Source organism: Helianthus annuus, chromosome 8 (assembly GCF_002127325.2).
Source record: "Helianthus annuus cultivar XRQ/B chromosome 8, HanXRQr2.0-SUNRISE, whole genome shotgun sequence".
NCBI lineage: Eukaryota > Viridiplantae > Streptophyta > Magnoliopsida > Asterales > Asteraceae > Helianthus > Helianthus annuus.
In genome coordinates this window covers 10013682-10041333 of record NC_035440.2, presented here as the reverse complement: position 1 = coordinate 10041333, position 27652 = coordinate 10013682, and the positions used below count along the sequence as shown (strand labels likewise).

General features: G+C 36.2%; 3 protein-coding genes across 3 annotated transcripts; 1 reads left to right on the top strand and 2 right to left on the bottom strand.

The window, feature by feature from the left end:
* Window positions 1-209: 209 nt before the first annotated feature.
* LOC110872012 (protein DETOXIFICATION 12) lies at window positions 210-5265 on the bottom strand. Its single transcript, XM_022120773.2, has 7 exons — window positions 4852-5265; window positions 2595-3139; window positions 2434-2520; window positions 2300-2356; window positions 1389-1627; window positions 1115-1320; window positions 210-440 (listed from the first exon to the last, which is right to left on the bottom strand). Exons 1-7 carry the CDS (start codon window positions 5101-5103, stop codon window positions 378-380), a joined length of 1449 nt encoding a protein of 482 aa, XP_021976465.1. The 5' UTR covers window positions 5104-5265; the 3' UTR covers window positions 210-377.
* Window positions 5266-5800: 535 nt separating this feature from the next.
* On the top strand, window positions 5801-6244 carry LOC110869532. The gene has a single exon (XM_022118773.1). It carries the CDS (start codon window positions 5801-5803, stop codon window positions 6242-6244), a length of 444 nt encoding a protein of 147 aa, XP_021974465.1.
* Window positions 6245-14354: 8110 nt separating this feature from the next.
* LOC110872013 (protein DETOXIFICATION 12) lies at window positions 14355-19012 on the bottom strand. Its single transcript, XM_022120774.2, has 7 exons — window positions 18674-19012; window positions 15782-16326; window positions 15598-15684; window positions 15454-15510; window positions 15136-15374; window positions 14861-15066; window positions 14355-14769 (listed from the first exon to the last, which is right to left on the bottom strand). The coding sequence occupies exons 1-7, from the start codon at window positions 18905-18907 to the stop codon at window positions 14707-14709; spliced, it is 1431 nt and encodes a 476-aa protein (XP_021976466.1). The 5' UTR covers window positions 18908-19012; the 3' UTR covers window positions 14355-14706.
* Between the last annotated feature and the right edge of the window lie 8640 nt (window positions 19013-27652).

The window sequence follows — 27652 nt, the reverse complement described above, 5'->3', positions numbered from 1 at the left end:
TTCAACGTTTTTACATCTAATTTTTGCTCAGTTTAACGGTACCGACGCAACGCGCTTCACTTTTTTACAAAAGATTTCAAGTATTGTCAACATCTTTGCTATAACGCGTGGCGTGGAAATTCTTTTTCATTTTACATTTTGGTATAAATTTTGCGGTTCAACGTTTTTACTTCGATTTTTCGATTCGGTATAACGGTCTCACCGAGACGTGTTGCAATACACAAGAGATAGAAAACTCTTAACCAATCTTAACTTGTTGCAACAAGTTATAAGCCGCGTTAAACTGTTCGCGTCGAACCAAAAGTCTCAAAAGGGTATATGGTGTGATTCATATGTTGAAAAAGTTTTTATTTGTATAGAATACACAAAACATGGCTTCACATTACTATATCTTCTGTTGAACATTCTTCCTCCAACAATCTCTCTTTCGCCTTTGTTGCCTGCACCATGAACCACCCTCATCAGAAACCCAATTTTTTCACCAAATTCAGTCATTTATCATAAGATAATCAGTGACAATTTCGACCCATTTACTTATCCATTGGTCCATTTGGATTATGCTTACCTATAAAGGGTCAAATAGGTATAATAAAAAAATGTGGCTGGAAAAGGGGAATTATATTTTGAATGCATGCAATATACTACATTGTTTCGATAGTTAACACAATTTATTCATTAAAAAGTTTTGGACAAAAAGGTATTTCTGGACAAATGAACACAAGCCTAACCCTCTGCAATATTACTTGTTTCGACCCTAGCGCTTTTCGTCGTATCGAATTTCCATGAGTTTTTCTTTTTACACGCAGGATAAACTAAGGAATCAACATGTGACAAACCGTTCTTAATTTCATTTTCATGTGTTCTTCCTTTTTATATCATGAAAGCCCGTTATAGTTGAACTCACATGATCCCACCGATACCCTTATAGTAAATAACAGTTTGCACTTGGCACATAGCCTTCAACTTCAAGGGGTTAAAGACAAGAGACTACTCATAGCTTTGACACGAACCCAAGACACGCGCTTACCGCACCATCCCCTTGAAGGTCGGGTTATTCCTTAGAGGGAAAAGGTTCATTAAAAGGAAATGAAAGTAGATGAAGAAAAAGAAATACCTGTTTTTCATAATTGGTACAAAACGTAACAACTGAAAGTAGAAAAACTTGAATGGTGGCACCAACTAGTATTCCGATCCACAAGCCCTCTCCTCTTAATGAGGTGCAGAACCCTAACAAAGCAGCAACCGGGATTCCAACAAGATAAAACGCAGCAAGATTGGCGTACGCCCCTAAATGTTGCCATCCCACACCTCTTGCAACACCTGTTTCATCGATAATTAAACAACCTCCTTTCATATATATAAAAAAACATACAACAAGGTGATATTACCTGAAAGGGTTCCTTGTAAACTATCCATTATGATGTTTACACATAGAAGAGGGGCGATTTTTGTCACATAAGCGACAACTTCCTTTTCATTTGTAAAAATGTACCCAAAAATGTGCCTATCGACAAAAACAATCATGCTGACTATAGTTGCCTCCACAACTGCAAGGATGATGATGGCGTTAACTGCCACACGCGCTCCTCTAGGATTTCCTGCTCCAAGTTCATTCGAGACTCTTGTGCTGAAAAAGTAAACCGTACCAAGATCACCATAACATAAGCATATATGCAGGATAAAAAATGAAACTCAATCAAGCATGGGCGGACCTACTTTATGGGGTGGGTGGGCGGCCGCACCCCTTGAAAAAAAAAATTTTAGTGGTATTTTTCGTGAAAAATCCCGACCGCACCCCTTAGAAAAAAATGTTAGGAATTTATATAAAAAAATTGTGAACACAGATTGAAACCCGATCAAATTATATAAGCAAGTTAGCCCACTAACCCCTTTAATAAAACTTAAATTCAATCCATCAAGCCCAATAACTTAATACCAATTCAAGCCCCATTCCCACTACTAGTTTTAGATAAGTTTTTTTGTTCTTTTATTTAATGATTAAGAGAAATAGAAGTAGGGATGATTTGAATGTTGATGCCGTTTTGTTTGTTAATGTGATAGGAAGTTAGGAACTAGGGTTTGATTGTTTGAAAATTGAAATGGACTCGACCCGATCTAGTTCGACCCGCTATGAAACTTTGTTTGTTTGTGTTTACTTGTTTTACATGACCCGACCCGATCCGAACCGCTATGAACCGATTTTTTTATATAGCTATGAGTCTAAAATCTTTAAAAAATTTCCGCACCCCCAGGAAAAAAATCCTAGGTCCGCCACTGAATCAAGAGATTTTGAACATACCTTACACCAGCGGCAAGTCCGTATGGTATAGCGTATAATGTAGAAATAGTATTGAGACTGTCAAGAAAATCACAAATTCAAATCATTATTATTTTCAGCGCATGACCGTTATATGATGTTTACGGATATCATACCAAATAGAAAGAACCGAAGTTTCAAGCTCTGGATTTGGTAGAAGCCCTGAAAGCAAAATAATGAACTCGTATGACCACAATTCGAGGCTGCAAATGTTTTAAATTCACACAGTTATTAACTATCGGTTGGGTAAATAATTTGATCCAATTAGATTAATTACCAAATCATGACAGCTGACGGGATAGCAAAGCTGAAGAACTGTTTCATCCCGTGAAACACTTCAGTTGAGATTGGCGAACGCGTTTTCGCACACGACGGAGAGTACATCATGTAAAACAAGAGGAATATAGCGTTTGACCACATGGCAACCCCCATTGACATTGCGGCTCCGATGTTCCCCAATCCGGTTTTATACACAAGGGCCCAACAAAGAGGAATGTGTAGGCATAAAGCAGTTATTGAGCTAGCAAGCATGGGTAATAGCATGCTTTGCATTTGGAAATATCTAACAAGTGGTTGAAGAATTGCATAAGCGAAAAGTGCAGGAATGAGCCAAGTGATGAATTTTCCGGCCTCATTTGAAATCGAAGGGCTTTGACCGATAAGAATGAGTAATGATCCTGTGTATCTCCAAAAGATTGCAAGAGGAATGCAAACAGTTAAAAGTGAGAAAATAGCAGTGTAAGTCTGAATTCCAACTTTTTTGTATTGTTGAGCTCCATAAGCTTGTCCACATAAAGTTTCCAGGGCACTAGACATTCCTGACTGTCAAATAAATATATAAAAAACCAGAGGAAGTCAAACTAAGGTGGGGTTTGGTTTGCATTCTAGGGTGTTAAATGGGTTGTTTTAGTGGGTTGGAGGGTTGAAACCGACACAAACCTGAACACAACACGAACCCAAAAACGACACGAGTCTTTTCGTGTTGACATGAACACGCCACGTTTAACTCAAATTTTTATTTTGTTTTATCTTTTCCATGTGAATTCTCTAAAATTGCAGATTTAAAAAAAAAAGAAATATGTTTACATAAATGTAAATAAATTACTCTTTATTTTAAAATTTTGACACTCATTTATCTTTTATTTTTAAAAATTTTGATATAAATTACTCAATCAATTTAAGATATGACTTAAAACATATTTTTTCGTAGTATATAACGTTAAACGGGTTTATTGGGTGAATTCATGAACCCGCTTTTCTAAGACTGGAGGGTATGGTGATGGAGGATGGGCCGCCACGTCACCGGAAGTGAGGATGAGCCTAAAGGGGATGGACCAATGGGGTGAGGGATGAGCCCCTTTTATGTATATATATGTATGTATGTATATATGTGAGAGAAGGAGGCACGGCGAGATCGTCGTGTGGGAGCCGGTTGGGACGAGCCGGGCTGAGGGGGCGGTGTGGGGACCGGCGCCGGGCCTAAGCCGGCCCCATACCCTTTAGTCTAATACAAACTCCACAAACTTAAAAATACTCAAAACACCATAAAACAGATAACTTTAATCCATGGTTGAAGAATTCAATTTAGATGTCATGGCTGTTAATCTTCCAGTTTTTTTTTGTGTGTGTGTGTTATTGATGATGACCTGTTAAATCTTTAGTCTTGTCAAGCTCTAAGGGGACTAGGGGTGGTTCATTAGTGATAGAATTTATCACTCACAAGCACCAATCAAGTTTCGCCATGTCATTGACCATTTTTCCATCACTCACAACCATTTTTAGTGGGGGTGGTCATCACTCATCACCACACCCAACAATTTCCCCCCAACCAACAATTCCACTCACAAACCCAAACCATCACGGCGTTAATTTTTCCACGCGTTACACTTTCAAACATGCCATCACGCGTTATGTTATATGGTGGCGGTGGGAAGGGCACAAGCTATCACGCGTTATACAAAGTATAACGTGACCGCCCCGTGGGCTCTAATAATGCAAATACTTTAACTTATGACAACACATGTGAAAGGAATGATAACTTCACATGCCAGACACAAATGAATTTCAAGGAAGTATCAGTTTTTTTAGTCAATCCAAACTTGATTACTCAAGTTTGTGGGCTCCAAAAGATTAAAATAATAATAATAATTTAGGAACATGAAATTCACGATGAGCTACAGTAGTTTCAGTTTGGACAACATCTATTGACTAAAAGGTGTCCTTAAGGTACACCGTAAGAAGGAATTTTATATTTTAATACCATACCAACCTCTATGTTTCGTGAGAAGGGTATGTTTAGCAACATATATATCTTTCAAAACTTCTTTTTCCATTTTTTTTTCTAATGAACGTACCTCTACCTCTGTATGTAACGGACCCCTCTATGTAAAATCATTAGAGAGTCTCTAAATGGTTTTGCATAGAGGGGTCCGTTACATACAGAGATACGTTTAGTCTTACCTATTGTTATCGCTAGGATAACTTTTAGCAACTAATTATGTAACACGAGGGAGGGAGAATGGGAGATGACTGACCATTAGGCTGAATCCGGTGACGCTAGAAAGCGAGATAGCAATGGAGGTGCTAGAAAGAGCAAGTTCGCCGAGATGACCGACCATCATGACCGAGATAACCTGCAGCAAGTACTGTGACAAAGTAACTGCCACCATGGGCCCTGCAACAAATCCTAACTTCTTCATCTCTTCCACCAACAAACGCCATGTTAATCTCTCATCTCTTTGTTTCAGAAGCAATCCTTCTTCCATGGCGTCTCTCGCTGGCTCCATCTGTGAACAGCGTACGTGAATTCTCAGAGACGCCTGAACAAAGCAGAGGGAGAGGAAGTTCTGGTGGTAGTTATTAAGAAGACTGTATTGGAAGTAGAGTAAGACTCAAAGTAGTATTTTGTAGCATTCTTGTGTCTGATCAAAACTATATATTAGAACATAGACTTGAATATGGTTTATATGATTTTAGTCAATCAGGAAGTTTCACTAGGGGAATCACTTTAGTTCAGATGTACCAATTTGACTTTTTGAGTCCTTTGGTTTCATTTCCTTCTCAACTACCTCCTCAATGATCGCAATGGGCTGGGTTCGGGTTGGGTATTAACAATCTCATACCTACATCCGGTTGTAAAATCGTGTCCCATACCCAGCTCAATACCTGTCTGGTATTTTTCAGATAATTAGTCGTCGGGTATCGGGCATACTAATAGAGCCCGTATCTTTAGCATTAATTATGTGAATATTGTATTATTAGATAGTAATGATTCTCTCCAAAGTTAGGAGATCTGATTGTATTTGTATATATATTCTCGATTGTAATTGAAGGAGGTCAAGGAATTTCATAATTCTACATGGTATCAAGCCTAAAACCCTAACCCTCCATCCCCTTTTGTGCCGTCGCCCCCCTTCCTTCGATTCTTTTTCTTTTTTTTTTTTCCCTCGGCCGACTGCCTCTGGTGCCGTCCCCACCTTCACCATGACCGATAATAAGCTTCATCCTGCTGTAACGGTCACCAATATCAAAGCTGCCATTCCCATCATCCTGGACAACGAGGCAGCCGACTACAACACGTGGTCCGAGCTGTTTCGCATCCACTGCACGGCCTATCTGGTTTCGGATCACCTCTCAAAACGACCCGAAACCACTGAGAAAACCTCCTCCTCTGACAAACAGCCTGCTGCACCTCCTGCTGCCGACTCATGGGAGCGCCTTGACGCCATCGTCCTTCAATGGATTTATGGCACCATCTCTCCCGGCCTCCTCAAAACTGTCATAAAAAACAAAACCACTGCTTATGATGCCTGGAAGGCCATTGAAGCCTTATTCCAAGATAACAAAGCGACTCGTGCTCTCTACCTCAAACAGAAGTTTTCTAATACTCGGTTAGAAAACTTTTCTTCTATGCATGCCTACTGTTAGGAACTCAAAGTTCTCGCGGATCAACTTGAAAGTGTAGACGCTCCGATCGATGAATCGGACCTCGTACTTCAAACCTTGGCTGGCCTTACTGAACAGTACGAGACCGTGCAAATTGTTATTCAAAACACCAAACCTCTCCCCTCCTTCCTTGAGGTTAGATCCCAACTGTGCATGAGTGAAACCACCAAGGCAAATCAAGCTCTACATTCTTCCAACCAAACTGCCACGGCCCTTCATACCCAAACCCGCACCACCATGTCAACTGCCACTCAATCCTCGCCACCTCCTGATCCTCGGCCAGATTATCCGCGAGGACGTGGCCGGTACCGCGGCCGTGGCCGTGCTTCGCCCAACCAGAATACCACCCGCAACCGTAACACCAACTACAGCTACTCGCCTGCCCCACAACACCCCTACATCATCTTTCCCTAAAACAGGACTTCAGCACAATGGGCCTCCATTCTTAACCATGCCCAACACCTTAGCCCACACATCAACCCTTCTCCACCCTGTCCCTACCCCTCCACACCGCGACCCACCAACGGTCAGGGGATTCTTGGGCCTCGACCCGATCAGGCACACATGGCTTCTTACAGCCCAACACCCACTAATATTGCGCAGGCACTCTACACCCTTTCAATGAATCAGCAGACCGAACTGGTTGGTTTTATGGACACTGGAGCTACCGGACATATGCAACTACCAGGTAATCATTCCCCGTCTGTTTTTAATCCTTGCACTAACAAACAAATCATAGTTGGTAATGGCATGACCATCCCGGTAATTGGACAAGGCAATCAAACTCTACCTCCACCTTTCCCACCTTTCAAATTAAATAATGTCCTCTATGCTCCCAACCTTCTTAAAAACCTTATATCTGTTCGACGCTTAACAACCGATAATTTACTTTCTATTGAATTTGACCCTTTTGGTTTTGTTGTGAAGGATCTCAAGACCAAAGCTCCTATCCTACGATGCAATAGCTCGGGCGACCTCTACCCGCTGACCACCAACTTCATCAAGCCTTCTACCTCACCTACTGCTCTTGCTGGTATTTCCCAAGAACGTTGGCATCAACGCCTTGGGCACCCGGGCATCAATATATTGCATTCGTTGAAGTCGTCTTCTTTTATTTCTTTTAGTAACCAACACAATAAACTATGTCAGTCTTGTGTTTTTGGCAAAAGCGTCAAGCTTCCATTTTCTGATTCTATTAATAAAACGTCTTTACCGTTTGATATTATTCATAGTGACTTGTGGACATCGCCGGTATTAAGCACCGGTGGTCATCGGTATTATATATTATTTTTAGACGACTTAACCGATTTTCTATGGACATATCCGCTCTCTCATAAATCCAATGTTTTTCCTACCTTTACCCAATTCTACAACCTCATTAACACTCAGTTTGAACGAAAAATAAAACAATTCCAATGTGACAACGGCACCGAATACACTAACAATAACTTCAAACAATTTTGTCACGTTAATGGCATGCAATTTCGATTCTCATGCCCTCACACTTCCTCTCAAAATGGTAAAGCGGAACGTAAAATCCACACCATCAACAATATGGTCCGCACCCTTTTATCTCAAGCCTCTCTACCCCCCTCGTTTTGGCACTACGCACTTGAAACTGCTACATACTTACTCAACATTTTACCTAAGAAATCTCACAAATTTCTCTCCCCCACCACCCTTCTTTATAACGTTATTCCCACCTACGAGCACCTCCGTGTGTTCGGGTGTCTATGCTACCCCGTTCTACCCTCTACCACCATCCACAAACTAGCTAACCGCTCACAACCATGTGTTTTCCCCGGCTACCCATCTCAACATCGTGGCTACACGTGTTTTGATATCAATACCAAACAAGTTTTCACCTCTCGCCATGTCCTCTTCGAGGAATCCATCTATCCCTTTTCTATCCAACAACCCTCCTCACTCAAAGACTATGCCTTTTTGCAACCCACCCTTAACCCACTGTTATGGGATTCCTTGCAAAAACCCAACCCACCATTACCCACTTCCCCTCCTTCTCCTCTCTCGCCTGGCCCAAACATCAGCGGCCCAACACTTCCCCCTAGTTCTCACTTCATTCCGTCTCCTGCCCTCTCTGACCCACCCCACACCGGCCCAGCTGCCACTTCTGGCACAGCCGCTAACCCCGGCCCAAACTCACTATCTGGCCCATTCGGTTCCCCTATACCCACACGAACATCTTCTGACCCAACCCCACCAGCCCAACCATCTTTCTCCTCGCTTCACAGGCCCAACCGTCCCACACCACCGCTCCAACTATCATATCTCAGCCCAACCCTGCCGTCCCCACCCACCCGCCTCGCACAATGCGCACTCGCGCCATGGATGGGATCCTCAAACCGAAACAAGTTTTTAATCTTCACACCACCACAATTGTCCCCATTCCCAAATCACCACAGATTGCCTTGTCCACACCGGAATGGCTTAATGCCATGACAACTGAATTTAGTGCATTGATTAAAAAAGAGACTTGGGAGTTGGTTCCTCTTAGTCCTGACATGAATATAATCCGTTGTATGTGGTTGTTTAAACACAAGTTTCGGTCTGATGGTACCCTGGAACGGTATAAAGCTCGGTTGGTATGTGATGGTCGTAGTCAGCAGGTTGGTGTTGATTGTGGTGAGACTTTCAGTCCAGTGGTCAAGCCCACTACGATACGGACAGTTCTAACTTTGGCTATTTCTCAGTCTTGGCCCATTCATCAGCTGGATGTGACCAACGCCTTTCTTCATGGTCAGTTACATGAGACAGTCTTTATGCATCAACCAGTGGGTTTTCGCCACCGCGACTGTCCGGATCATGTTTGTCGCTTGAAGAAGTCTCTTTATGGTCTAAAACAGGCTCCCCACGCTTGGTATCAACGGTTCACTGACTTTGTTCTTCTGCAGGGTTTTTCTCAGTGCAAGGTAGACAATTCTTTATTTATTTATCATCATGGTCGTGACATCGCCTATCTTCTTATCTATGTCGATGATATCATCCTTACTACATCGACTGACTCTCTACGACAACGGCTCATGTCAGTCCTCGCTGGTGAATTTGCCATGAAAGATTTGGGTCCGCTTACGTATTTTATGGGTATCTCTGTCTCTCGCACTGGTAATACTCTTTTCTTATCCCAACAGGCATATGCCAAGGACATTCTTCATCGTGCAGGTATGGATTCTTGCAAACCCGCCGTTACTCCCGTTGACACACAAACCAAGTTGAGTAGTGAACCTGGTCCATTGTTCGATGACCCCTCTACATACCGCAGTCTGGCTGGTGCCTTGCAATATCTTACCTTTACCAGGCCCAATATCACGTATGCGGTGCAACAGGTATGTATGCACATGCATGCTCCCTGCCTTGCTCATTGGAACGCTCTGAAACGCATTCTTCGTTATGTTCAAGGCACCTCCGAGTATGGTCTTCATCTCACCTCATCTCCTTCTTTATCCATCCGTGCATATACGGATGCTGATTGGGCCGGTTGCCCTGACACCCGACGCTCCACGTCCGGTTACTGTGTCTATCTTGGTGACAACTTGGTCTCGTGGTCCTCTAAACGTCAGGCCACCATTGCTCGTTCCAGTGCTGAAGCCGAGTATCGCGGGGTTGCTAATGTTGTTGCTGAGATCTGTTGGCTTCGCAATCTTTTACTTGAGCTACATCACCCGTTGTCTACAGCGTCTCTTGTGTACTGCGATAATGTCAGTGCTATTTACCTATCGGGAAACCCGGTCCAACATCAACGTACCAAGCACATTGAGCTGGACATCCACTTTGTTCGGGAGCATGTTCAGAAAGGCCTGGTTCGCGTCCTTCACGTACCGTCCAGATTTCAAGTTGCGGATATCTTCACTAAAGGGCTACCTCGGATCCTCTTCGATGATTTTCGATCCAGTCTAAGCATCCGTTCGCCTCCCGCTTCGACTGCGGGGGTGTAATAGAGCCCATATCTTTAGCATTAATTATGTGAATATTGTATTATTAGATAGTAATGATTCTCTGCAAAGTTAGGAGATCTGATTGTATTTGTATATATATTCTCGATTGTAATTGAAGGAGGTCAAGGAATTTCATAATTCTACACATACCCATGGATATCGGGTATACCTGTTAATGTATAGTTTTAATTTATTTGACAACTATTATAAACTAAAATATCATACATTCCATAGATAAAAGTTTTATCATAAATAAATAATGACATCAATACCTTTATATGGTTTTATATTTATACTTCACAACATATAAAATAAAAAAAATATTTTTTTTCTTCTAAAAGAAATTAATTTTTTTAACATAAGAAAACTACTAAAATAAAGCACTAATAGACAAAGGTTAAGATAAAATAAAATTGTAAATAAAAAAACATCGGGTAAATGATTTGGGTATATAGTTCGAGTAAACGGGTATGTGATTTCGGGTAATCGGGTTCGGCATCATCTAATCTCATACCCGCGAAAATTTCTAAAACGAGTCTCATACCCGACCCATACCCATCGGGCTTCGGGTATACCCGTCCCATATGTTTCGGGTTTCGGGTATACTCGTCGAGCTCGGGTTGTTTTGCTATCCCTACTCCTCATTAGTCATTACTTTTTTAACAGTAAATTTTGAATCACTGACGGATCATTGAAGTATTATCGTGTCAACAGCGGAACCACCCGATCATATCCATCTCCACTAGGAAATAATGTCTATACACCAATCCAGGAGTAAACCCAATAAATCTGAAAAAAACTTTCTTGTGGAAATCGAACCCAGGACGAAATGGTCCCTAAGCCTTATCCTACCTAAAGATGCCACTAGTCTATAATGTCATAGGCCATTAGTCATTACTAACACCTCTATTTTTCTATTAATTTTGTATAAAAAGACCATAATACCCTTTAAAAACTTAACTTATATATTTTAACTACTAGCAGAATGCCTGCGCGATGCGGTGGGAGCGACAGATCGCATTGTGATACTCGTTTTTGATAGTTTTCTTATTCATATAATATTCTTATTGTAGAATCATTGTGATAGATATACATCAAAAGCAAAGTACGGGTAATCCATTTCATTGTGATGTGCATGGTTCGGTTGGTTCGATTATTATCCTCAACCGAAGCTGAAACCAAAGTCATCGGTAAGTCTATTTTATTAACCAATCGGTTTACAGTTAATCACTTCGGTTTATCCGATTATATTGACGGTTTTTGGTTTGGTTCATTTAATTTCAGTTAATAGCAATTAGAAAAAAACCAAACTTGGGTAAAAACTTTTGCTTAAAAATATATGAAATTGAGGTATAAATATATGAAATTAAAGTATAAATATATGAAATGGAGATATATAATATGAAATATATTTACTGAAGGTATAAAAGTTAAAAATATATGAAAATATGAAGATTCGGTTCGGTTCAGCTAATTTTGGTTAACCGATAGTACAAAAAAATTGATAACCGGTTTTTGGTTAATTCCGTTATCAGTTAATTCAGTAGTTGGTTGATTTCGGTCCGGTTTCGTCTATTTTCGGTTTGGTTTAGGTTAACGATTTAGTTACTGTTCACCGATAACCAGTTTTGTTAATAACCGATAGGTGCGTGCGCGATGCAGCGGGAAACACAGACATTGCCATGGTGCGCATTTTTCGGTTGGTTAGATTATTATCCTCAACCGAAATCGAGGTCATCGATTAGTCTATTTTATTAACCAAACCGTTTTCAGTTAATCGGTTTGGTTTATTCAGTTAAATTGATGGTTTTTTGATTTGATTTATTTAATTTCAGTTAATAGCCAAAACCAAACTTGGGTTAGAACTTTTGATTATAAATGCATGAAATTTAGGTATAAATACATGAAATGGATGTATAGGTACTTCAAATGGTGGTATAAATACATAAAATAGAGGTACAAATATGAAATACATAAGGTATAAAAGCTAGAAATATATGAAAATATGAATAGTTCGATTCAGTTAATTCTGGTTAAATGATGGTTCAAAAAAATCGATAACTTTACAGGGGAGGTGCTTTTTTAGGCCTTGTGTTCTAACAATGTAGGACAAAAAAGACGAGGGATTGAAAGAATACATCAAGTAATAGAACCATATTTGATAGAATAAACACCATTACTATTTAGTATTTACTATGAATCATACTCGTATCATTTCCACCATTAGGGAGTAAATTTCATTAGATGAATATGTCGTTAGGAGATTTTAGTCCAGACATAACACCTATTGATTTTGTGGAAATCGAATGAGACAACTCATAAACTTTCAAAGGAGACATATTTTTGCTAATTAAATGTTGACAACTCGACTTTTATTTTATGGGTTTTTTACATATACCCCCCTACTAAGATGAGTTATTACATATTTACCCAACCCTTAAAATCAATTACATATTTCCCCTTTCTAAACCACATATATTACATATTTCCCCTTCCTAAATTATATATATAACATATTTACCCATTTTATTAAAATTATTCTCATTAATTCCTATTTTACCCTTAATGAATTTATTGATTACTTTAATGAATTTACTTGTTACTCTAAGAGTGTGTTTTGAAACTCCAGATTTAAAACATCAAATTGCATCTTCTTCTTCCTAGTCCTACTGTACATTACAGACGATTGAAATTTTTATAAATATTAGACATTTATGAATGTCATGTATGATACTATATCACCAATAAGTAACAATCCAATCCACTTTACTTAATCCAGCTACACCAAACACATTTTGGCCATACTTTAGCTGTATAACTTTCTTACTTCACCTGAACTATCCATTACCACATGAGCATCTGGATAGTAGGTAAAATGGTACAAGTATGTGGCGAAAGCGGAAGTTGGCAACTCGATCATCTTAGCAGGTAACAAGATACAACGCCTAAAAGAATCAAGCCTCAACTTATTATTTTATCAAACATACAAACAACAAACAGATGAGAAACAAGAAGCAGAAAAGGTGGCAGACCAATCATCGAATATGGCTTTCTCGTACAAGAAGGCACATCATCTCCGTTTAATTCCGCTACCACTGCCGCTATTTCGCTTGTTCCCGATTTCAATTGTTTCTTACTAACCAGAATCGCTAACCTATTTGAAGACGAACCGCCGCCGTCGCTGCCCTGTTTTGTTTCAACGTTTGAACTTAGATTTTACTTTCTGGAATTTGTTACCATACACCACCGGGATCTTTAGTGTGTTCTTGACTGAATTGATCCAGGTTCAAAGCTCCAGAGGCCGTACTAAATTGAAGATGATTTTAAAATCCCATAGTTGGAATTTGATGGGTATTGGAACTGAGGTGATGAAAGATCTGAAAGAGAAAGGATTTATGGATGGGTTTGAAGTATGGGGGTGTTTGGCCTAGCTTTTTTAACAAAGCTTATAGCTTTTTTAGCTTTTTTTACAAAATAAGCTTCATTTGGTGTTTGTTTTAGCTTTTTAAACTTATGCTTATTAGCTTATATAAGCTAATTTGAATAAGCTTATTTGAGGATGGTTTTTAAGCTTATTTGAAGAATGATAGAAATAAGCTATAAGCTAATCCAAACACTTAAAAAGAGCTTATCAAATGATAGAAAATAAGCTATAAGCTACTTTAAAATATAAGCATAAGCCAAAAAATAAAAGCTAAGCCAAACACCCCCTATGTATTGGAACTAAGGTGATGAAAGATCTAAAAGAGAAGGGATTTAGTCGGAAAGAAAAACATTTTAGAAAAAGGGTAAATGGGTAATTTCATGTATAAAGGAGAAATATGTAATAAATTTTATGGGTTGGGTAAATATGTAATAACTCATCTTAGCAGGGGGATATATGTAAAAATCCCATATTTTTAATAGCTCACATGTTGGTGCATATCCTATTTTTCCTTAAAAAAACAATGAGTAAATAAGTAGTGTTATGATCTAATAACACAAATAAGTTTTATTGTGCAAAGTGTACGAACTAAAAGAAAAATACATGGGATGACGTCTTTGTAATTTAGTCAATATTGTCCATTTTGATATTTTCTCAAAGAACTATCATATGTTATTATGCACAAACATTGACAAAATCAAAGAACAAAACTGAGAGAAGAACAAATAAGAAGAATTGATGAAGGAAAATGTTGTCCTATCTCTAGACTTCTTTCACAAAAAGAAATTGCCTTAACCGCAATTGAAATTGTTTGTTATACCATAATAATACACTCTTTAACGCGCCACTTAAACATCAAATCCTTGTGGATTAACATTAACCCATGTGGTCTTAACTCCAGCACACTACTTCTTGAGTGAGAAAACTCTTAACCAACCTTAACTTGTTGCAACAAGTTATAAGCCGCGTTAAACTGTTAGTGTCGAACAAAAAGTCCCAAAAGGGTATATGGTGTGACTCATATATTGAAGAAGCTTTTATTTGTATAGAATACACAAAACATGGCTTCACATTACTATATCTTCTGTTGAACATTCTTCCTCCAATAATCTCTCCCTTGCCTTTGTCGCCTGCACCATGAACCACCCGGCCTCATCATAAACGCAAATGAAGCAAATGTTCATTAAAAGGTAACGAAATCAAATGAAGAAAAAGCAATACCTGTTTTTCATAATTGGTACAAAATGTAACAACCGAAAGTAGAAAAACTTGAATGGTGGCACCAACTAGTATTCCAATCCACAAGCCCTCTCCTTTCAATGAGGTGCAGAACCCTAAGAAAGCGGCAACCGGGATTCCAACGAGATAAAAAGCAGCAAGATTGGCGTACGCCCCTAAATGTTGCCATCCCACACCCCTTGCAACACCTGTTTCATCGATAGTTAAACAACCGCCTTTCATATATATAAAAAAAACATGCAACAAGGTGATATTACCTGAAAGGGTTCCTTGTAAACTATCCATTATGATATTTACACATAGAAGAGGGGCGATTTTTGTCACGTAATCGACAACTTCCTTTTCATTTGTGAAAATGTACCCAAAAATGTGCCTATTAACAAAAACTATCATGCTGACTATACTTGTCTCGACAACTGCAAGAATCATGATGGCGTTAACTGCCACACGCGCTCCTCTTGGATTTCCCGCTCCAAGTTCATTCGAGACTCTTGTACTGAAAAAACAAACCGTACCATAATCATAGGTATGTGCAGGATAAAAAATGGGACTGGAACAAGAGATTTTGAACATACCTTACCCCAGCGGCAAATCCGTATGGTATAGCGTATAATGTAGCAATAGTATTGAGACTGTCGAGAAAATCACAAATTTAAATCATTATTATAAATTTTTAATTCAGGACTATTATATATATACGGCGTTTACAGATATCATACCAAACAGAAAGAACTGAAGTTTCTAGCTCTGGATTTGGCAGAAGCCCCGATAGCAATATCAGAAACTCGTATGACCACCATTCGAGGCTGAAAATGTTTTAAAACAAACAATTATTAAATATTAATTATAGGCTAACAAAAATTGTATCATGGGTAGATAGTTTAATATGATGAGATTAATTACCAAATCATGACAGCTGACGGGATAGCAAAGCTGAAGAACTGTTTCATCCCGTGAAAAACTTCAGTCGAGATTGGAGAACGTGTTTTTGCACACGACGGAGAGTACATCATGTAAAACAAGAGGAATATAGCGTTTGACCACATGGCAATCCCCATTGACATTGCGGCTCCAATGTTTCCCAATCCGGTTTTATACACGAGGGCCCAACAAAGAGGAATGTGTAGGCATAAAGCAGTTATTGAGCTGGCAAGCATGGGTATAAGCATGCTTTGCATTTGAAAATATCTAACAAGTGGTTGAAGAATTGCGTAAGCGAAAAGTGCAGGGATGAGGTAGGTGATGAATTTCCCAGCCTCGTGTGAAATGAGAGGGTTTTGGCCGACAAGAATGAGTAACGATCCCGTAAATCTCCAAAAGATAGCAAGAGGAATGCAAACGATCAAAAGTGAGAAAATAGCAGTGTAAGTCAGAGTTCCAACTTTTTTGTATTGTTGAGCTCCGTAAGCTTGTCCACATAAAGTTTCCAGTGCACTAGACATTCCCAACTGTCAAAAAAAAAAAAAAAAAAAAAAATCAATAAAACAATTATATGAAAATGGTTATACTCAAACAGTTAAACTTTGGTAAAGGAGAGTGTTCAGAAACATGGCCTCTGGGCTAACCAAATGAAGCCCAACAACTAGATCAAGCTGGGCTGTGGGCTATAGCCATTAAACTTTTCATTAAATTCGATTCATCTGACCCTGCTAGAGAATTCAAAATTGATACCTTGTTGTACTGGGCATTTTAAAGGTGCACAAACCTTTTTTTTTAGAACCGGAACCGGGTAGGAAGTGGGTCCGGGTTTGGTCAACAAAGTCAACAACCGGTTCCAGGTGCATTTGGGTTTTTGACCAGTTTGGCCTTTTCCGGGTTTTGGCCGGTTCGGGTCCGGGTTTTGATTGGGTAGAGATGTAACCGGTTCCAGTGATTCCGGTTCGGTTCCTTTTTCTAAAACCGGGTCTGGAACTGATCTGTATCCACAGGTCGGTCCAGAACCGGGTTTTTTTCCGCACCTCTAGGACCATTTAATAATTTACTAGTAGCAAAAAATGGTACATGTGACATTGAAATTTTTCATAGAAACTAGCTGTACAGTAGACAATGACTGATACATTGAATGGGACCAGTCCTGCTAAATATCAATGTGTCATCAGTCACGACAGAGAATATTACGGATACGTCCAAGTATAACCTATATTGGGATTTAGATAAGGACAAGACTGTCATGACAGACAAAGATATGCATTTCCAAGAAACGTCATACTTGACCAATCCAAATTTGGCTACTTCTTCTCAATTTTTATTGGAAAAATGGATTCCTAAAGGAATTTCCCAACAATCAAAGTGAAGAAATGACAATAAATCTGCTTCAAAACTTGACATTTGAAAAAGACCAAATTGTCTAGCATCACATATGGGAGATGGTATGCCAAACCCTAAGCACATAGTTCCAACCCAAAATCTATCAATGACAGCAAAGCATATGCGAGTACATATAGCCTTTTCATACAGTAGCGTATATCTACAAATTAACCAAATCCAAGGGTATGGGTATGTTTAGCAAAAGTAGCTGGTGACTGAAAGCTGGTAGCTGTTGGCTAGTAGTTGTAGCTTTTTAGATATATTTGGTGTTTGGCAGAGTAGCCGGAGCTTTTAATAAAATGTATAAAATAACCAAAATGGACATAACAAAAAATTTAAAAAGTTTGTGCATTAAAAAATTTATTATCTTTAGAGGTTAAAAAGTCATTTTTTCCCTAAAAGCTTGTAGCTTCTTCTAAACGCTACTAGTAGGAGCGTTCAATCAAAAGGTTCAAGCTCCTAACATAAAAGATTCAAGCTTCTTCAACCAAACAAGGTTTTTTATTGGGTAGAAACTTTTTCTTAAAAGCTTAACGCTAAAAGCTCCTAAAAACTCAATGTCAAACATACCCCTAATATGTTAAATCTTTAAAAGGGAATGACAATTTAGGAAAAAAAATCATATTATAATCATTTATTTAATGCTAACTTATTAGCTTTTCATTTCGGCTTAGCAAAATGGGCCTGACGCCGTGTCACTAATTACAGCAAATATAAATCTCCATAAGAGGAATTAACATTCCAACTACAGAACTTCAAAAAACATACGATGGATGAAAAACGGAGCAACAAATCTAGACATAGTAAATAATAGTCGGTTGCGTCACGTGTCACAATTCACGCTTAACTTGTTTCACTCTTATTCTATTTTCTAACTCAATAAGTTTTATTATTATTATAATTTTTTAAAAAAAAGCAACAATACTAACAAAGTTGCAAGGTATGGTTTGGAGGTCATAGGGCACCATTGCGCCACTAAACCAGGGGCTCTCAATAGCTAGCATAGTATAAGATGAATCCCTCTTTACATACTCTCACCAATGATGCCCCAGCCTTTAATAACTCGCACACAATGGTTGGTAGTCAATAATAATAATAATACCTAAATCAGTATATAATATTTCATTTATTCTAACACATGTTCTCACTCTATTATTCACAACATTAGATTAACATATAAATATATTTTTATTTGATTAACTTCAATATCTCCACACTCCAATTTCATTGCCGGTTTAAACGCCTTTGAATTGTAAATCAATACGCAGTTTATCACCGAAAATCAAAATCCGTCGAGCGATTCAAAATCCAGACACGTAACCGGAAGTTGATACAAATCAATGAAGAATCACTAGGCATACACTTTCGTAATTACAAACACCTAGCAGGCTATTAACTACAACATACATAACTCAAACTTAACATCAGATCTGAACATTATACACCGATTAAGCAGTATAATTGCTAAACGAGAGAGAGAGGACTTACGATTAAGCTGAAACCGGTGACGCTAGAGAGAGAGATAGCAATGGAGGTGCTAGAGAGAGAAAGCTCACCGAGATGACCGACCATCATAACAGAGATAACCTGCAACAAGTACTGTGACAGAGTAACCGCCACCATCGGACCTGCAACATATCCTAACTTCTTCATCTCCGTCACCAACACGCTCCACGTTAATCTGACGTCATCCTTTGGCTTCTGGATTAATCCGTCTTCCATATCGCCGTCACCGTCGCCGTCACGGCTAACGGAAAGAGAGGAGGTTATGGCGGTAAGTTATGAGTATCAGGGGAGTTTGTTAGAGCAACAGATTACTTTTTATAGGATGCGAATGAGGGTGTTTTTGTAATTTCGGTTTAGGAGTAGAGGATGTGTATTCAATCACGGGTCATCCTATCATCGAGGATTTATCCAGCACGGATTTTCTTTTTACAATTCGTCAATAATTTCATAAGGAAAATGCATGGAAAGAAAAATTAAAAATAAACGTGTTACAGAAGTAGGGAAAATTATCATTCTATATAAAAAAAAATTGTTAATGATAAATTTATTTTGCTATATTATCATTTTACTAGCTTACAACCCCGTGTATTACACGGGTTGAATGACGAAAAATGTAAATTATAAACTTGTATATAATCCTTATTAATGAAATGACTTATTTAGATAAATTAGTAAAACAAAACAACAGTTATATTTTCGTTACTTGTACATGTGATTTGATACTTTATTAGTAATTATTGTTTATATCCAAATAATATATTTTATCTTAACAAATATATATGGTCAGGGTAAAATAGAAACTTCTACGAGTTGTGAGAACTTAGAGAACTCAATTTTACAAAAGGTTTTTTGAATTTTTTACAGAGGGCGTGACTCAAGGTGTTAAATCTTTTGATTTTGGATTCAAGTGGTTAAAAGCACTAAAACATAGTGACTCAAAAAGTAATTTACTATTAATTAAATTTGAAATTATACGTTTGATCTCTAACTATATTAAATAATATTATACTTATTATATTATTTAATACATTTATATTTGTTATAGATAATTGTTAAATAAATTTGAATTTAGACGTTTATCTCTAACTATGTTAATTAATATTATATTATATTATATGTATAAAATTAATATGCAATACTATTATTAAAAGGGAGGAGGCACCAGAGAGAGTGACACGTGTACAAAAAGATTTTCATTTATTAGTATAGGAAGATTATAAATAAAAACTAGTTAATATTTTTTTAGTAACAAAGTATATTTTCTACTCTACTTTATCTCAATTACTAGGTTAGAATCTCATGTATTACATGGGTCGAATAAATGTAATTTTATATACCAAATAATATAAACATATATATATATATATATATATATATATATATATATATATATATATATATATATATATATATATCAGGAAAGGTTGATTTGAGAAGAAAATTTTATTAAGAATAAAAAAAACAAAAGGGTACAATTGTAAAACATTAAATAGTTTTTTTCTCATCTCATTTATTATTATGTTTGACTAATTAATTAGTCATTAAGACCATCATCCTCCGCACTAAAAATTTTTGCCTACACACATCAAAAGTTATCTTACACATTTCGAAACTTATCCTACACATATTGAAATTTATTCTACACAACTCGTAATTTATCCTACACGCCTCGTATTTATCCTACACTATAAATGAATTTAAATTTTTATATTTTGAGAAAAATATATCTTAAAAATAAGTTACAAATTTAATATAGTTAGTTATTAAAGATGAAACTACCAATTAATGATGTATGTAAGTTTACCAATATACCCTTATAATTACATTAAGTACAAATATTAAATTAAGTCTAATGAAGCATTATTATTGGTTGAATTTTCTTCTTTTTTATTCTTACAAAAAATTTCTTCTCATTTGAACTCTCCACTATATATATCTTTTAAAATCTTGTTTATTACACGGGTTGAATAAATGTAATTTTATATATCAAATAATAAAACAATGTATATTTAAAAATCTCATTTATTACATGGGTTAAATAAATGTAATTTTATATATTAAATGATAAAAAATATTGTATTTTTAAGAACTCCGTGTATTGTACGGGTTGAGTAATTTAATTTTATATATTAAATAATGAAAAAAGTTACATTTTTAAGAACCTCATGTGTTATACGGGTTGAGCACATGTAATTTTATATAACAAACAATTAAAAGTTATATCTTTATAAACCCTATGTATTATATGGATTCAATAAATCTAATTTTATATACTACATAATAAAAAAAGTTATATTTTTAAAAACCCCGTGTATTACACGAGTTGTATAAATGTAATTTTGTATAGTGAAAAATAAAAAAGTTATATCTTTAAAAAATCTCGTTTATCACACGGGTTGAATGAATCTAATAAAAATTTATATCTTTAAAAAAACTAACGGATATACTTGATATACGATAGATGGGGTGATTGCGGTGATGGTTTTTATAAATGTCACACAAACATAGTGATTACCGTATTTGAGTTGAGAGTCGAACACGAAAATAAAAGTATAGAACCGATAAACATTGATTAATATTTTTGCTTATCTCTTATAAACATTTTTGAAATAGGTTCTACCTTTAACTACTTTAATTTAATAAAATAAAAAGTTAATTACATAGTTAGTCCCTTCTAGGGTATTAACTTTTCATTTTGTAACGTTTAAAGGTATTAACGTTAATTGTTTGTTAACTATTAGTACTTAAGTATGTTATTTTGTGCAAACCACATGGACTAACTATGTTAATACCCTAGAAGTTAATATCTTCAAACGTTACAAAATGAAAAGTTAATACCCTAGTAGGTGTCACACCCCGATTTCCACGTGTCTCACCGGTGGGCCCGGTGGGGGATTACCGTGACGTAGTTGGCAACAATATAGTCAAACCACACAATTATATGAATGCACAGCGGAAGCATAAAGATAAATATAATCCAACCATTGATTGTAATATCGAATGTATCACAAATAGTTGAATGGTATCCACAGGAGGATCAAAATAATAAAAAGTATTGTTCAACAGACAAGGCATCAAAAGCTTGCGAGACTCTTTAGGATGCTAAGGAGCTATAGCCAGCCGATTACGTTTAGTACCTGCACTTAATCTTTTTGGGAAAATACGTCAGTTTACACTGGTAAATACATTCAACCGACACTTTTGTAAAATGTTTATTAAAAATTGATTTGAATGCACAAGTCACAAACTCTTTTATAACTTGGGAGAATTATTTAATATTATAATCTTGTGAACGAATTACATGTTCCTTTTTGCGTTCGGTAGCCCGGATCTAGTCCGGGTTAAAGTTTAATAGACACACCACATTGCGTAAAACCGAGGTGGGTAAACCAACGGTTACGTCTTTTATAAATTATAGACACAATGCCGGGTGTACGCCTACACCCGGATGTCGAGGTCGTGGCCATTTCGTAAAATGATGCCAAGGATATCCGGGACATGGTCATTAACCCCCCAAAGGCTTTTAAGTAACAAGACTGTTTAAACGAGCCGATCAAATTATTCAATTAACCACCAAACGATGGAAGATTTGATGCTCGATCAAGCGGTATTTTATATATACCGTAACCCAAGCCCGTATAACGGAAAATAAGTTAAAAGTATTTACCTTTGCAAGTATTGTCCTTAATTGATTAAATCACAGATATCTTTTACTGGGGCTCCTATTCTGGAACGAAGGTTTTAAAATAACCTATTAGAATCCTAACGGGTCTTTATATTAGCCGTAGCCTAGACCGGTCAGTTTCAAGGGATAGATACAGTCTAATCGCGTGAAAGGCGAAAACCGAGAATGGAATGTGATTCTGACCCAACAAGTTCGAAGACTTGTTTTATATGGGTTTAATATTCACACTCTGGATTTTGGGGTCAAAATAATATGGTTTGACCCGTATCGGCTAATTTATGTAAACTAATTACATAAGCCGAACCGTGCGCGCAATAGGCGCAACGGGTAACCGTAAGAGTCCTACACTTGTTTCCTAAGTCAATATGCTTTAAATAGGTTGTGGTATCAGTAGGATACCTTCCGTGATGCCCGTAACGAGTTTAAGTTTATTATACGCCCCGTAGGGGTTTTCCGGTCATTTTATAGACTTTTAAAAGAGGTTTTAGAGTTCTACAGGAAATCTGAGTTTCCCGAACAGTTTATAAAGCCTAAAATACTTTATTTATTATTTAAAATCAGTAGCAATTGGAATCGGGTCAAAAGACCTTGTAGAACTCAAGTTTTGGCCGAAAAGGGCATATTCGGTATTTACCGAACCGTAGCCATAACCGCAGGTTATGAGCAGGTTAAAATTAATTAAAAATTTTTAAAAATCCCAAAATATTATTTTACAACAGTGAGTAAAAGGTTTGGTGTCGAAATCTTGGTTTAGGTAGGCGTTATGCTAATCGCGCCGTTTATTACTAAAGTTTCCTTTAATTGCGCTATTTAGCATAACTCCTATTCTAGACCTTGGATTGGCGTGAAACTTTAGGGACATGCTTAGAATTTAGTAAGCAAGGTTATGGTCCCTTCACGTGTCCGAAATACACGTTTTATTTTGAAAAGGGCGTTACGGTCAACTTTTAAGCAATTAACGGAAAGGCGTAAAAGACTCGGACAAACAACGAACCGGTCACAGAGGGTGATGCCATCACGTGACCTGGTCCTAAGAGAGTCCTAAAGCATATCTATATTACATTAAAACGGGTCAGAACTGAAGTCAAAGCAAAAGTCAAACTTTTGCGACATTCGGCTCCGAACCGGGTCAATATAGCAAATGGCCGAATCAAACGAGCTTAGACAAGTTAGTATACTTATTATCATGTTTTATGAGTGTTCAAACAGGTTTCATATCATCTATATTACAGATTATGCAAGAATCGCAAAAATGGCTTTCTGTTGACTTTTTAAGTATACGTTTGACTCGACATTTGAACTAGTTAGAGTGGTGATCAGGGGGAACCCTTTTAGGGGTTTATTACCCACATAAATACCAACTTATAACTACTTTCAATTCGAGATATGACTGAGCCATTGTAGACTAATCTCGAAGTCAAACCGTAATTACGACGGTTTGATTTTTAGCTATATAACTAGGCAAAACTAAACCACAAAGGATTGAACGACTTACAGAGGTCTTATGCTTGCTTAGAGGACACTTGAGAGGAAATGTTGAGCTCCAGATGTGATCAATGAAGGCAGAGAAGGTGTGAGTAAAATGAGGCCTTTATATAGTACTTCTAAGGCCTTAGATTATTGACAAACATGTCTACCCATGCCCCTTGATCAACAACATGTGTCCTCTAGTGCTAGAGAGTGATTAGGGGTCGCCCATACCTCTGGGAAACCCATACATTAGTGTCTTAACGTTTTAAACAGCCAACAGCCAACTTTCTGTCGCTGGGCATCGCTTACGGACCGTATGGTTTGGGCCTTGCGGTCCGTAAGCCTGTGGCGGGGACAAGCCAAATCTTTTACCCCCTTACGGTCCGTAAGGCAGGACCCTTGCGGTCCGTAAGGGTTGTTTTTAAATCTTTTTAAATCTTTTGTAATGATTAACGAAATCTTCGGTAATTAATAACCTGACCTTTCGGGTTTGAAGGGGTAACTTTGCGATTTGGCCCTTGGTTAATTACAATTAAGGGCCTCGTGCCTTTTACACGTACTGTTAAGCCCCCGGTTAGTTTAATTATTATCCAAAAAGCCTTAACTTTCATTGTTGACGCTTTTAACCCCTCTCGTACGAATTTGATCATAACTTTCTCGTTTTAAAACGGAACTTCGCGAAATTTATGTAATACATTATAGTGAGTGTATTTTACTGTTACAAAGCCTCGGGTTCGTCAAAGGGTCACTCAGAGGTATAATTAAACATGTTGACACAGTTAACCCCTGCAACTTGTAATCTCTCACTTTCTTCCGCGTTTCGCTTCCGTACGATCCATGATTTATTCGTTTGAAGGTACGTGCATCGTTTAGGGTTACTATACGGTATATTTACCCCTTGTTGACTTTTATAACCCTCGAACTTGCATACTTTCAAGGTTTGTCAACTTTAGTTCTTTATTTAATATTTAATGCCACGTATAAACTAACGACACGTGTTAACACATTATTGGACACAAAATTTCGAGGTGTTACAGAAGGTGATTTTAAACTATTAGTACCTAAGTATGTTATTTTGTGCAAACCACATGGACTAACTATGTAATTAACTCTAAAATAAAAAAAAAACATTTACATTATAAATAACTAGGTTAGAACCCCGTGTATTACACGGGTTGAATAAATGTAATTTTATATATTAAATAATAAAAACTTATATCTTTATGAACCTTGTATATTGTACGGGTTAAATAAATGTAATTTTATATATCAAATAATAAAAAAGTTATATCTTTAAAAACAATGTGTATAACACAGATTAAATAAATGTAATTTTGTATACTAAATACTAAAAACGTCGTATCTTTAAAAAAAACCCGTGTATAATCGGGTTGAATAAATCTACCAAATAATAAAAAATTACATGCTTAAAAACCCCGTATATTACACGTGTTGAATAGATATAAAAAGAGTTATATCTTTAAAAACCATGTGTATTACACAGATTAAATAAATGTATTTTTGTATATTAAGTACTAAAAACGTCGTATCTTTAAAAAAAACCCGTGTATAGTCGGGTTGAAAAATCTACCAAATAATAAAAAATTACATCCTAAATAAATGTAATTTTGTATATTAAATATTAAAAACATCGTATCTTTAAAAAAAACTCGTGTATAGTCGGGTTAAAAAATCTACCAAATAATAAAAAAAATTATATCCTTAAAAACCTTGCGTTTTACTCGAGTTAAATAAACATAATTTTGTATACCAAATAATAAAAAAAGTTATGTTTTTAAATAATTAGGAGAACATTTAATATTAATTTATTATTTATATATTTAATATATGATAAGTAGATAAGAGAGGTATTTGTTTTAATCTAATCTAACTTTATAATAAAAGACTCCAAATAATGCCACATGACATTCTCTCCTTCAACCTCATATATTTTATTTATATTTGTTTAATAATTTCTTTTAATATTAATATTAATTAATAACCAATATATAGATATCATTTATTTTTATCCTTATCTTTATATAAAATTAATAAATAACTTCAATTTTGCAATTTAGACCCTTTGTTTTTTTACTTTTAACCAAAAGTTTTTCATCTTTTACAATTTAATCCTAACTCTTTTTTATTTTCAATTTTGGTCCACCACACTTTTCATCTTTCTCAAGTTTTTCGTTTCGGTCTAAATTTTGGGAGTTAACGCACCGCAACGTGCATGTGGGGTTCAACATTTTTTTGTATATTTTTTTCCCGTTTATTTTTCTGCGTTTGACAAGTTCGTCCAACACGCGGGTCCTGGATGGACTTAGTTATTTTTTCTATGTTTTACGTTTCGGTTTAATTTCTCAGCAACGAATGTGCGTGATTCAAAGATTTTACGTCTGCTTTTCGCTCGGCGTTATTTTTTTCCCGTTTTTATTTATTTTGTCTTTACGTGCTTTTCCGATGTTGGTGGTCGCTGACAGTGGTATAGTATTGCTACTACTTAACACAGTTTTGTGAAAACCGCTGCAACGCAGGGGCTTAATACTAGTAAATATTAAATTAACAATTTAGATTTGAGGATAATATTTTATTAAAGTATGATAAGATTTAATATTAATTTATTATTTATTTATTTAGATAAATATAAATTTGAGGATACCTTCAATGAATGACACGTGTCCAAAAGTTGGTTTCTTTTATTATAGTAGTTAGATTTTGAAATCTGATAAATATTTTAAAATATTAGATTATCTCCTATACGAATTGTTTAAATTTATATTAAATTTAATTTTATAATTATGTTTTAATTTATATTAATTATCTATAAAAATAGATGGCTTCAATAAATGGCATATGTCCTCTAATTGGTTTCTTTTATTATATAGTATAGATTATTATAAAAAAAATATATTGGATTTAAAAAACCGTAACTTTCATCAATTGATTAATAGCACTCTCAACTTTCGATTTGTACCACACCCCTACCAACTTTTAACTTATTAGCCAATAACAGTCCAAAACTAACTGAACCCCAACCCAGTTAGTTTTTTACTGATGTGACACTAGTAAGTGTGATGTAGCATCTAACGTGTAATTTTTTGATGACGTGCCAGTTGAGAGGGCCGTTGACGTGGCATCTGGCTTGGCTTTTTGATGACGTTGCAGCTGACGTGGTTTTGTTTTATGGTGTGGCACTAGTTTGGTGACGTGACAGCTGATTTTAGTAAACTGAGTTAGTGTTGGGTTAGTTTTGGAGTGCTGTTGACAATAAATTGAAAGTTAGGAATGGTGTTGTACAAATAAAAAATTTAAAGTGTTATCGGTCAATTAATGAAAATTGAAGTTATTTAAATCAAATATCCCTAAAAAAAAAACTTTTATTGACATGATTTAAACATGAGACCCTTTATCCCCGTCATGACAAATAAAAATTTTATTGACTTGTTGATCTAGAGAAGTCTATAAATTATTTTTGTAAGTGATATTATTAATTTATTAATAATTATACATGTATAAGTATAATTATATATAATACGTATTCTTTTTTAAGTTTAGAATTTTTATATACCATGTTATTTAGTCTATACTATATAATACATATTCTTTTTTAAGTTTAGAATTTTTATATACCATGTTATTTAGTCTATAAAAACAAAAAAAAAAAATTGAAAAGAATACAAGTAACTAAATTGAAATTAAAAATTTGTAACAGTTAGTATTAAATAGTAGAAATATAGTTATCAGTTTTATATTATTTTGAACTAGTTACAAATAAAAATATGTTTTAGTTATTAAATTTGAAT